This window comes from Pteropus alecto, unplaced genomic scaffold (assembly GCF_000325575.1).
Source record: "Pteropus alecto unplaced genomic scaffold, ASM32557v1 scaffold8, whole genome shotgun sequence".
Taxonomy (NCBI): domain Eukaryota; kingdom Metazoa; phylum Chordata; class Mammalia; order Chiroptera; family Pteropodidae; genus Pteropus; species Pteropus alecto.
Genome location: NW_006494609.1, coordinates 3988935 through 4000926, shown reverse-complemented (window position 1 = coordinate 4000926; position 11992 = coordinate 3988935). Strand labels below are relative to the sequence as shown.

At 40.4% G+C, this 11992-nt stretch overlaps 1 protein-coding gene across 13 annotated transcripts in view; it reads right to left on the bottom strand.

Moving 5' to 3' along the window:
• Window positions 1-8041, bottom strand: part of GPATCH2L (G-patch domain containing 2 like) — a 48242-nt gene extending 40201 nt beyond the window's left edge. For 2 of the 13 annotated variants that reach the window (XR_003044089.1, XM_025041983.1), the window contains exons 1-2: window positions 7974-8037; window positions 5139-5813 (exon numbers count right to left, since the gene is read on the bottom strand). Coding sequence is in view for 12 of the 13 variants with exons in the window: in XM_025041983.1 (XP_024897751.1) it covers window positions 5139-5813; window positions 7974-8035 (737 nt within the window). In the remaining variant the exon portion in view is untranslated. Of the gene's footprint in view, window positions 1-5138; window positions 5814-7259; window positions 7914-7957 lie in introns of those variants that run through there. The other 11 variants (XM_025041982.1, XM_025041980.1, XM_015599656.2 and 8 more) reach the window with 10 other exon arrangements.
• Between the last annotated feature and the right edge of the window lie 3951 nt (window positions 8042-11992).

Genomic DNA, 11992 nt, shown 5'->3' with positions numbered 1-11992 from the left:
GTTTTTTCTCCCATACTACTGGGTTTTCAAATAGCCATCTTTCTGTTCTTATGACTTACTACTCCTGTTCCAAAGTGATTATATCTTCTTGCATCCTAATGAAGATTTTCTAAAATGTTCTCCTGGCTTCCACTGGCAATCACTTTCAAAGACGTGTTCTTCCTCTGAACTTTCAAGATGATGTTCCCTTTCCCTTATTCTCCAGAACTTGTTCAAAGGCCTCTTGTTGAGAACTGGTTTACCTAGAATCTGGTATTTGCCAACAAATAGGGTGTGCAAATTGCCCTTGGTCCCGTTCTCTGCTTCCTTAGATATGGGTAACATGCTCTTCTCACATTACAACTGGCCAAAAGGATGTGCAGAGTCCCTAGCCTAATTCCCAGTGTCACCGGTAGGTTTTTATCTCATATAGCTATGTTGGACTGAGACAGGATCTTCTAACCCTCACTGCCTCATTCTTACCTTGTACCAGGAGTCTGCTATAAATGAAGGTAAGAAAAGTGCTACAGTTTCCAGAATGTTCTACCATGAGTGCTTTTTCATTCTCTACACATGCCAATGGTAAACTTTATTCTTAAGGACTCTAGTTCCTAGGACTCAATATGCTATGACTGCCTCCTACCCCAAACACAAATATATACACAGAAAACATGAAGATTCCCTATCCAAGTGTATTCTGGGAGTTACAGCCTCCAAACAAAAACTGAGATACTGATTGAGAAGTAAAGGATGGAACACCACCCTGGCTCAAACTGCAGCTGCCCGATTTCCTGACTGAAATGGACCTTACATTTTGGAACCAAGGGATGACTACAAAGAAAGGATGCAGGGCCTTGCTGTCTACCTTCAGGGCAGGCTCAGCACCACTGATGAGGGGTTCCAAGTGCACTCTCCAGTGCAGTTTTATCTGTCCTGTAGTTTGGAGAAATCTTGACAATGGGCCAACGTAAGTCCCAGTTTCTAGTGATGTGAGTTTGCAATGTTTATGCCTTCATAAGTATTTTAGTGGGCAATGGAGACTGCTTATGAGATGCTTTATAAAAAATGAAGTTACAGTGATAGGAAGAAGGTTGTAACTAAAAAGAATTACAGAATCTCAGTGCTGCAAGGAGCCTTAGAGGTCATTCAGTTCAATCTCTTCAACTCTACAATAACTCAGGAAGTGGTCACCGAGCCTAGGCTTGAATCCCTTCAGTGATCTAGAACTCATCACTTGGTGAAACAATTCACTTCATTTATACAGAGTTCTAATTTTTAGAATGTAATGTGTTATACTGAGGCAATACTTAACTCTCTGTACTTTCTATGAGCCCTAGTCCTTCCTCTGGAGCCACACAGAATAATCCTAACATTTCTTTCAAGAGGTAGACATTTCTTTTAAGAGACAGATCCTCAAATACAATAGTATCAAATCTACCTCCCAAGTTGTCTTTTTCAGTTGTTCCTAGGGATGTACAAGCAGAACTTTGACTAAGTCTATATAAGCACACTATGCTAGCTACTCAATACTCTCTAACGCAATAGTACCACGTGCAACAATGTTAACTATAGTTGGTCAGCATCGTGACCGGCAGAATAGAAAACAGAACATCTTCAACCTACCACATACATTCTTTTCCACAGCTCCAGTAACCCCTGATTAATGACCTCCACTTGCAAAGGAGGCTACTTTACCTTAACCATGAAATAATGAATGCTATTGATCCAACAAGCTACTGCTATAGAGTGTTATTGATCACCCAATCTTTGGTTAAAATGGTCCTCATTTAGCAATTTCACTGTCGCAAACACCTGGAGCAAAGCGTGCTCATAATTAAAGAGTTTGGGGGAGTTAAAGTGAGAGGTGACGGACAGAGATCTCAGCTTTCTCCCATTTATTCTTGCTTCTGAGCTATTGTTTGTGTCAGAAGGGATATTGATTTTCTATAAAAATAAGAAAACAAGAAGCACCAAGGGGCCGCGGAAGGTCAGCTTGGGCTAGAGAAGGAGGGGGAATGTTTAGCACTCTATCTTTGTCACTTGCCTTCTAAGAAAAGGGAATATTTTCTTTCCTGTAAGATCAGCCTCTAATACATCACCCTAGGAAAGGCTCCTGACTGCGACTTCAGGCCATAACCAAACCCATTCACTTATGAAAGGAAAGAAGCTAAACTATATTCGAGGAGAACAAACTAATGATGTCTTAGTGAAGAATTGAGCAAAACTAACCCGTGAATCACCTAATTAATAGCTGTCATATAGGCATTTTAAATAAAGATCAGTAGAAAGTAATTTTACAAGAGTTCTTCCATTTTAGAATGGAACACACATGCACAGAAAAATATTAAAATAACTGATCTTTTTGCAGGCTTAAGAAAACTATTACATCTTAACTACTTTTAGTTCCTCAGACCTCTTGAGGGATTGGTTGGTGTAGAACGGAAGGAAGAACAGAAAGAGAAAAGCAAAAAGTATTGGTTAAGCTTAAAACTACTCCATGTTTAGTTAGCAGAGTAAATTTAAGGAAATTAGAAACAAAGCTCTCTGATACATACTTTTTAAAAACATTCTATCCATTGACTAGGCCACGCTAGGCTTGATGATCAACTTCATCCTAATAATTTTACAAGTTGGATCATACATACTCTGACAACCCTCAATATCACTGATTAAAAGTAAAGTTCTACATTTTGATCTTTATATGAATAAACTGGAGCATTCAAGCAGATTTATAAAAGAGTAACCAGGAGGATTCTTGAAAGTATTTCTTTTAATGCACAAAAAAGGAAAATTTTGACAGAAGCAACTCACCAATATAGTATAATATCCAAGTCATAAACCATTATATACTTAAACACACTCAAACGCTACTCCTGTTTATAAAGTGTGCTTAATCATCCAGGGCAAAAGATTTTTAGTTTCAGCTGAGGAGCTGAACAAAGTATGCAGTTAAAGAATATGTAAGAATCACCCCTCTGCCCCTGAGAGTAGATTTGGGGGCAGAGGGACACAAAGCACTTCTGTTTGTTAACTACAGGGTAGTCAACATAAGTCAAAGAGAATCTAAGACTCCTAAATAATTAGATTCTGAAGAATAATTTTTCTCATTCTATTTCTCCCACCCATTATTCCCTCATAGCACAAGGACTCTGGCATCCATATTACTGAAAGAACTCTTAAATTGTGGGCCAGGGAGACAGTCCAAACGGGGAAACAAGTCTCCTCAATTTGAAGAGTAAGAATTTCATAAGAATTGCTGCCTACTTCAATTTACCCAGGCTCTCAGAGAACTAGAATGTGTATTATCACAACCTGACTAATGTGAATAGATGTGTCTGCGCTATGAAGGAAGTGGAAAGACTGAAGTGCCTCTCTGCCAGATTATAGGCTCTGCATTTGGAACCATACTTGGGCTGTAATCTTAAATCAGACAGTTAACACTCTCTAACACACAATTATGTCATAGTTTAACAAGAAACTCTGGAGAAGAAATATACACAAGTTACCACCCCTAAAAAACTATTTTTAAAATCTCCATTCTCAACATTAAGATGATTACTATTTGTAATGTATGCTCAATATTAAAACAAACTTGAACGCGCCTTACTGAGGGCTTCCATATTGTGAAAGGCTACAAGATGACTAAGCATTTCTTGTTTGATTAAAAATAGGATGAAGGAAAAAAAATCTTTATAATCCAAAATTATACATATAAGTAAGCAGGCCTTAGAATATATTAGAGGAAAATTAGGAAAGCCAAATTATAAGCCTCCCTAGTTGTAGAGACCAGCAAACATAAAGTAAGAAAAAATTTTAAAGCTGGATTAACTATCCATAAACCAGCTGACACACCCTCACCTCAGAGTTCCCAAAATTTATGTCTTTGCTTCTCAAACTTTAGGAGAAGCAAAGTCCTAAGAAAGGTCACCCATTCTAAGTTTGTAAGTTAAGATGAGACAGAAAAAGCCATGGAAAAGACGAAGTCAAAAGGCAGGGAAACATGGTGGTTAAGTAAGAGCTTTGGAATCAGGTTTGCCACTGGGTGACCTGGGGCAAATGATCTAATCACTCTTAAATTTTCTCTTCTATAAAATTCAAATAGCAGTAATTACCACACAGTGGAGCTATTAACATTAAATAAGAATATGTGTTATAAACAATAGTACAGTGCCTGGCATACAGTTAGTGCTTAATAAATGCTAACTAATATCAACAATAATAGAATACAATGGTTCTCAATCAGGACTACTTAACCCACCTAGGGAGCACCCATGGAGGTATTTGGCTTGATACTATGAAGGGATGTGGCAATAATGTAGAGATGCCAAATATCTTACAAGGAATAGGACAGTCCCTCACCACAAAGAACTGCCCCATCCAAAACACCAACAAATATCACACATAATGATAATAATAATAAATCTATTATTATTATTATTATTATTAAAGTGTCTAGATGAGGAGTTTCAATTTTCCTAGAACTATCTGAGATGTAAAAAATAAAAACTACACTGACATTTTAAATATACACTCATTAGAGACAAATTTTTCTGGATCAATGACATTTGGTATAAGACTGATGGGACTCAGTACATACTGTTATATTCAAAGTCTACTATGTGTTCAGACAACCTGAATGTCAGCCATAAAAAATAAGTTCAATACTGTCAAACTGTAAATTGCAGAGAAGAGAATTATAGACCAGAAGTATCTAAGGCCATGATTCTTAATGGGTAAAGGAAGTTTCCTAGGTACATTTTAAAACTCTTGGCCACCAGCATTTACACACACACACACACACACACACCCCAGCCTCCGCAGAGAACCTGGTTCTAAACAATACCTATGTATAAACTACATGGCATAAATAGCAGCGAACTCTTTTTAAAATAAAATTCTGGTACGCATTTAAGGTATGCATTTTAAACAATTTTTAGAAACAAATGTGTTTCTAGTATCGCCTTCTTGACATAGAAAAAGAGAATCATGAATGTTATTTAAAAAGCCAGATATAAATACTAGCTGATTGGTTAAAAGGAGGGCTATAATGTCAATATTACAGTGGCTAGTTTGAAAGGAAATTAAACTCATCAAAACTGTGGATCTGTACTTGGGTTAAATAACCAGGAAAATTTTTGACTTAGTAAGGGAGATCTCACCATTCTGACATGTTCTCATCAGAGCCCTGTTTTTGTTCATCTGCTTCACACTCCATTCTTTCTTTCCTTCCTGTTTTGCTTAGGAAAGTCCTATTTTCTGCTGATTCACACAATCCATGGCCTGATGAGGTCCAGGGAGTATTCTCCTTCCAGCGTGACAGACGCTGCTTTTTAGCAGACTTGAACCTACACCCTCTCTCATAGCTCCAATCTGACACCTTGAGCTTCTGCTGAAGGCTGGCAGCCACCTCTGATGTCACTCGCTTCACTTTCCGCCGGCGCCTGAGTGGTCGACAAGGTGCATTTTCAGTAAAGGAGTCAGATTCATGCCAAGAATGTTGCTTACTCTTAACAATGGCATTAAGAGATGGGTGCCGTTTGGCTATCATTGTGTCATCAGAGTCACTAAAATTGGTGACTGGGGCCATTTCTCGACAGTCCTTAATGGCCTCATCCAGACTGGACTCAGAGGCCTCACTATAGCAGCAGGTATGTTCTGCCAGGTGAGTGAAGTCTGAGCGACGTTTCCGGCCTCTCCGTTTGCGAAGTTGCCGCCTCTGCTGCCGGGGGCTCAAGGCCATCTCCTCCCACAGCTCACCAAGCTTATTCTGTTCAGATGTCTGCTCCAAGGCTGAGGCTAAGTCATGTACCAGCTCATCCATGAGGCCACATCTACTAAAAGGAAGTTCAAAAACAGGAAAAAAAGAGAACCTGAATAGAATTTGTCATTTTAGAATAATTTTATAAAGTAGATTACAGCTCTGCAGAGTCCACCCTATCTATAGAAAATAAAGTCACCTTTCTTATGGCTACACTTAGAATCTGTTCCCACCATCCATGCTCATTTTGGCCACTTGTTTGGTCCTTGTTAAACGCCTGAAGTCAAGATGTTTTTAAGCACAAAAATTCAAAAACTAACCAGATGACAACTCAGATATTAGCAAAAACAAGCAAACTCAGGGGAATAAATCTTTCCCCTTATCCTCAATTAAACTTGTCGCTAAATTATCTGATGATGAGATCCAAAAAAGATTAGAGACTGTCTCGTCAAATAGGAGCAGAAAAACACACACTTCAAAACCATGGATGAAGGACTGTCTTATGGTCTGAGGTCACTGATAAGAATGCCTGTGGATGGAAAGAGAAAGACAACCTAGTGAGACTTTAAGGAAGACTGCTTGCAGCTTTAAGTGATCCAAGAATTTGTAGTGACCCAGGTCTGTACTCTGAATGGAAAAAAGAGATTAAGTTTACACCCATTCTGGTCCTTACTACTACCTGGAAACTTCTTTTTTTAATTAGCAACTTTTAAACTCTTCTCCCCATCCCTCAGAAAATTAAGTGACCATCCTAATAATGTGCTTTAGTTATAGACGATCACACAAAAACAGGATATAACTGAGACTGAAATGACAGGGATGGGTAGAGTTCCTAAGATTTCTAGCTAAATGCTTTCCAAAATTTCCTATTTTTCTCTTCATTCTTGTCAAATCATCATTCGTCAGGGGTCACCTCTGAGGCAAACCTTCCAAGGGATGAAAGTAGTTACGAGCAATCTTCAAAATGCCCCTTTTTAGGGAAATGGCTAATACAATTTGTACAACACCTAATTAAATGAATATTAAATTAGTACTTTTCCCTAGCCCTTGTAGAGTCCAAAATATTTCTAGACCGCAATTAGAGCTTAAAACTGCAGGGCGCCACTCTCAGACCGTATTTCCGTTCATGCAGTTTACATTTTGCAAAGGACTTTCTAAAACCTATTCTCATACTGTCCTTACGCCAACGAACTCAAAGGCAGGAAAAGAGTCGGCTAACTTATCTGCCACATCGGTAGGAGCAACGGGGACACCTATTTCCAAAACTACCAACCAAACAAAACTTCTCAAAGTGTCAAAAGCACACATAAAATGACCACTTCTCTTTAAGCAATAGTTTAAAACGTCATGCATGACTGGGATTTGGCAAACAACTGTCCCTAAGACCAAAACAGGTAAACAAGTGGGAACGGCATGTCTAAATCTGTTTCCCTAATAAAAGAACTACTGCTTTAAAAACTCAAGCGAAACTGTACAGACTTCAACGTGGAACTAAGTTACCAAACAACTCGTAGTGGAATACCTGTGCAGAATCTTTTCCTGCCTCCAAGACTGCGATCAGAAAAGTGACAGATGAATCCTGGGACTCCTAAACCTCCAGTCTCGGATGCACAGTCTAACAGGACCCCCAGGTGAGAAAAGCGCTCAGGGAAAGGAAAGACTGAGTTAAGCAAAAGAAGGGGAACTGGAAGGAGAGAGGAGGGCGCAGGGTCGTTGGGTTGGGGGCGGAGGCGGCAGGAAAAAGGAAACAACTTCTCATTCGTGCCCACCAGGGGCAGGAGGTCAGCCCTTGAAGGACAGAAACCAAGAAAAAACAAGTCCGGGCGACTAAGCTCTCTCCGTGATCAAGGGTCGCAACATGGCCACATGTGTGAGACAAAAAGCATATTTCGAAAGACTCTCCCCAACGCCCCGGTCCGCCCCCAAGAGCTAGGGCGACCACCGCTCTGAACAACAAGCCCTCATGCTGACGCCGGCCCAAAAAGAGCCAGAAAGAAGAGAGAGGAGGAGGCGACTGTCGCCCGGGAGACGGCCCGATCCTCATTCTCCCGGACAGAGACGATGGGCCCTGATAAAGCAAGGCCCCGCCACATTAGCCCCTCCCGCCGGCCGCCAAGGCTACATGGAACCTTTGGCCGCTCAGCCACGACCTGGAGCCCGGAGCCCCACTGGCGCCGGACCCCTTGACCTCGACCCACGCAACCCACATCTTCCCCTCACCAGCTGCTGCAGGTACCTCCACCGGCCGCCGCTTTTCGGCCGCGTCTCCCCACCGGGGTTTCCCCGCTCTGACCTCATTTCCGGTCTGGGCCGGAGGGGTGGGGCAGTGGCGGAGTGGGAGGAGCTGCCTGCGCAAGAGGGCCCGCCCCAGGTCAGCGTTTCCGGCCTCCGGCCACGCCAACTTCCGCCCCAAGGAAGGCGGGGCTATGGGGAAACCCGGAGACAGGACAGGGGTCAAGGAGAGGCTGCGGTTAGGACTCGGGAAAATTCAGGAGTGAGGTGCCTGTCTAGGGAATGTCCCCGCCCCTCCACCACCACCACCATGTTGGCTTCATCTTCTTTGGGCAGGGAGCGTCAGGAAGTTGGGCGCTAGGGAGAGGTGTAGGTCTCTCCCTTGCTGACCTACTTTTATAAAGGGTGTGTGAAGTTGGGAAATGGATCCTATTTTTTTTTTAAAGTAAAAAAAAAAACGCCTACAGCACTTGGTATTCCTAAGTGGTCTCCCCCTGCTTACCTTCCAAGATCAGACCTGATTGGGCATGTTCAGGGTGGCATGGCCGAAGACGGGTCCTCCTTTTAACTGTTAGAGTTAGTACAACCTTTGGCGAGATAGCTTTGCGGTGAGTTACTCAGAATATTAAAAATACTCTTGCTTTGAGCAGCAAAACAAAGTATTATTGGATTATAACAAAGTATAAAAGACATCCATGAGTTCATACTACGTTGATGATACGAATAAATAAATGGGAAGAAGAGATAACTCTGTAGTGCAAAATTCCAAATAATTTAAGTAGATACTCCACCCCAAAGCTTAAACCCCAACTCCTTAAATGTGGCCTGTGCATATTGACTTCCTTCCAAAGAGTACAGTAAGAGGGGAGAAATAAATAACTTTGTAGTGGAGAAACTAGACAAACACTACCTTAGCCAGGTGATCTGGGTTAACATCAATAGTGATATATCACCATAACATTATGTGGACTAGATATAGTGAGAGTGGTATTTTATTTCTCTCCTTCCAAAATCCATAACCCAATCTAATCATAAGAATGAAATCGGGCAAACCCCAATTGAGGAACTTCTACGGAATGCCTGACCGGTATTTCTCAAAATTGTCAAGGTCATCAAAGACAAGAAAAGTCTGAGAAACTGTCATAGCCAAGAGGAGCCTGGGGCAACATGACAACTAAATGTAATGTTGTATCCTGAATGGGATACTGGAACAGCAAAAAGGAAATTAGGTTAAAAAAAAATAAAGAAAACTGGATAAAGTATGGACTTTGGTAAATAATACTGCCTCAATATTGGTTCATTAATTGTGACAAACGTGCTATACTAATGTAAGTTGTTAATAATAGGGGAAACTAGATGTGGGGTATATAAAAACTGTTGTAGTGCTTTCATAATTTTCTGTAAACCTAAAACAATTCTAAAAATAAAACTTTATTTTTTAAAATGCACATGCCTTTTGACCCAGAAAATCAGCCTCTAGAAATTTTATTCTAAGGAAAAATTGGAAAGGGACACAAAAATGTTAAATACAGGTAAATTCATCTTTGCAGCATTGTGGAGGGAGAGGTGAAAATACTAGGAAAAAAACAAATCCTGCAACAATAGTTATCTGAACTATGGTATATCTATAGGATGGAATACCTTGCAGCCTTTTAGAATTGATGTGGAAGAATATTTAATAACATGAAAAATCATCAATTTCTGATTGTGTTCATTTTTGCATGACTGTTATACTTCAATAAAACAGTTACTCTAAAAATGTAGAGTATGACTATTCATGTGTAAAGGAAATTAAATCAATATTTGCATAGGAATATGACCAGAATAATACACTAAAAGTAATCCATAATGGTTCCATTATAAATAACTATATCTACAACAGGTAATAGTACTGTTTCATGGATTTTCAGAATTTTCTATAGAGGAAACATTGTGAAAAGAATTAAGGGAGGAGACGTAGATGACCGAGGTTTCGCACCAGAGTGAAAGAGTGGTTGGTGCCATTTACACAGCCAGAGAAGTTAAGAGAAATAGCTGTGGTGGGAAGATGATTAATTCCATTTTGGACTTGCGGAATTTGTGACCACCACAGACCAGAAAGATGGAAATGTTCAAAAGATGTCCACAGCCATCAGCCCTCTTTTCTACTTAAGAGAAGTTCTCCCCCATAAATCATATTAGTTCTCATGGTGTTAGTTGCCTCCGTCAGCAATGAAAGTGCCCATGTTTCTTGAAATCCAACTTTTATTTTCAGCTTTCTGCTAGATATCTCCACTTGTTTACTTCACTAGCATCTCCAGCTTAAGATATCAAAACCATGTTTAGTTTCTTCCACAGTCCCTATCAAATCTGCCCCTTTTCCACTCTCCCCTGTCTGGGAAATGTCATCACCATCATGAAATCACCCACATGAGAAGTTTCAAAACCAATTTTATTTCCTATTTCTTCCTTATACCTCTTCACCTAATTGAATACAGTTCTCATGGATTCTACTTCTACAGTATTCTTGCATTCACCCTCCCTCTTTTGCTTTCTCTCTGCCATTGGCCTCATCTAGGTAGACAGCTATTCTTCCAGATGGTGCATCTAGGCCAAGACTGTTTAAGCTGCGACTTGTTGGGGAACATGGGAAAATGTAATAAAAGAGCAGCTCACACTGACTTTGTGGAGGGGCCAGAAAGGAAAACTAGAATTTCTGAAGCACCAATGTGCCAGGAACTGCCCCCAGAAATGAATAGAAAATTAAGTTAGATGATGAAATAATACCATCATGTTTAATGACAAGAATATGTTATAAGAAATGCATCGTTAGGTGATTTCATCATTGTGCAAACTTAGTATAGACTACGACAAACCTAGACCATATGGTATAGCCTATTGCTCCTAGGTTATAAATCAATACAGTGTGTTACTATTCTGAATACTGTAGGCAATTGTAACACAATGGTATTTGTGTATCTACATATCTAAACAGAGAAAAGGTACTGTAAATATACTACACAAAAGATATTTTTTAAATGGTGCACCTGTATAGGGAACTTACCATGAATGGAGCTTGCAGGACCAGAAGTTACTCGGGGTGAGTGACTGACTGGTAAGTGAATGTGAAGGCCTAGGACATTACTGTATACTACTATAGACTTTATAAATGCTATCTCACAAGACCTTCCCCTGCTTCCTTTGGACAGGGTCAGAAATACTACACTGAAGATATCAATGCTGCTCCATGAACGGGAATGTGGACTGGATTGATTGCAAATATTGAGGAGAAAATAGCTGGGTAAGGCATAGATCACCATAATACTGATTTTCAGTGGGGAGTGAAAGGTGGCCTGAGGATCAGTAGGAATAAGAAATCAAGATGGAGAGATCAAGAAACAAAGGGGATTATCGTGGCAATGTGATTTTGGCTATTGCATGTCAGAGCAATGGTCAGATTTAGGAACTTTGTGATATTCATTCAAAAAAAAAAAAATGAGCGTTTTACATGGAGAGGGTGAAGAACTGAGGATTTTGGAAATTTGTTTTTTATTCCATTGACCCTATCTGGAGCAAAGGGCTCTCTCTGGCATTGAATTGGTGGAAGAAATAGAACATCTATGCATTACATCATTGCAACCTAAAATATTTCCAAAGTACAGGAACAGGTTGGCTCCACACTACCACAGAAAGCTTTTACTAAAGTGGGAGTGGAACTTAGTACTTACTAAGGTAGCCCCTGTGGACCTGAGTCCTTGTACAGAATCTTAGGTCTTCAACAAAAAATTTACAACACTGTGCTCTAACGACCATCAAGCTACATCTGGGAGGGCTGTAGCGCCCTCTGAACATGTAACACTGGGGGGACAGGCTCCTCTGTGCTGAAACAGGTCAGGGGCTGGCCGATTGAGATGTAATCTATGCTCTCAAAATTGAGGTTTTGTGAGTGAGAGGGATCTACTACGGAGTTCCACAGGTATTGATCCCATCAAAGAAAAAAATTCCTCCTGAATCACATTCCTTCCATTTCTCACAGAAAATTCA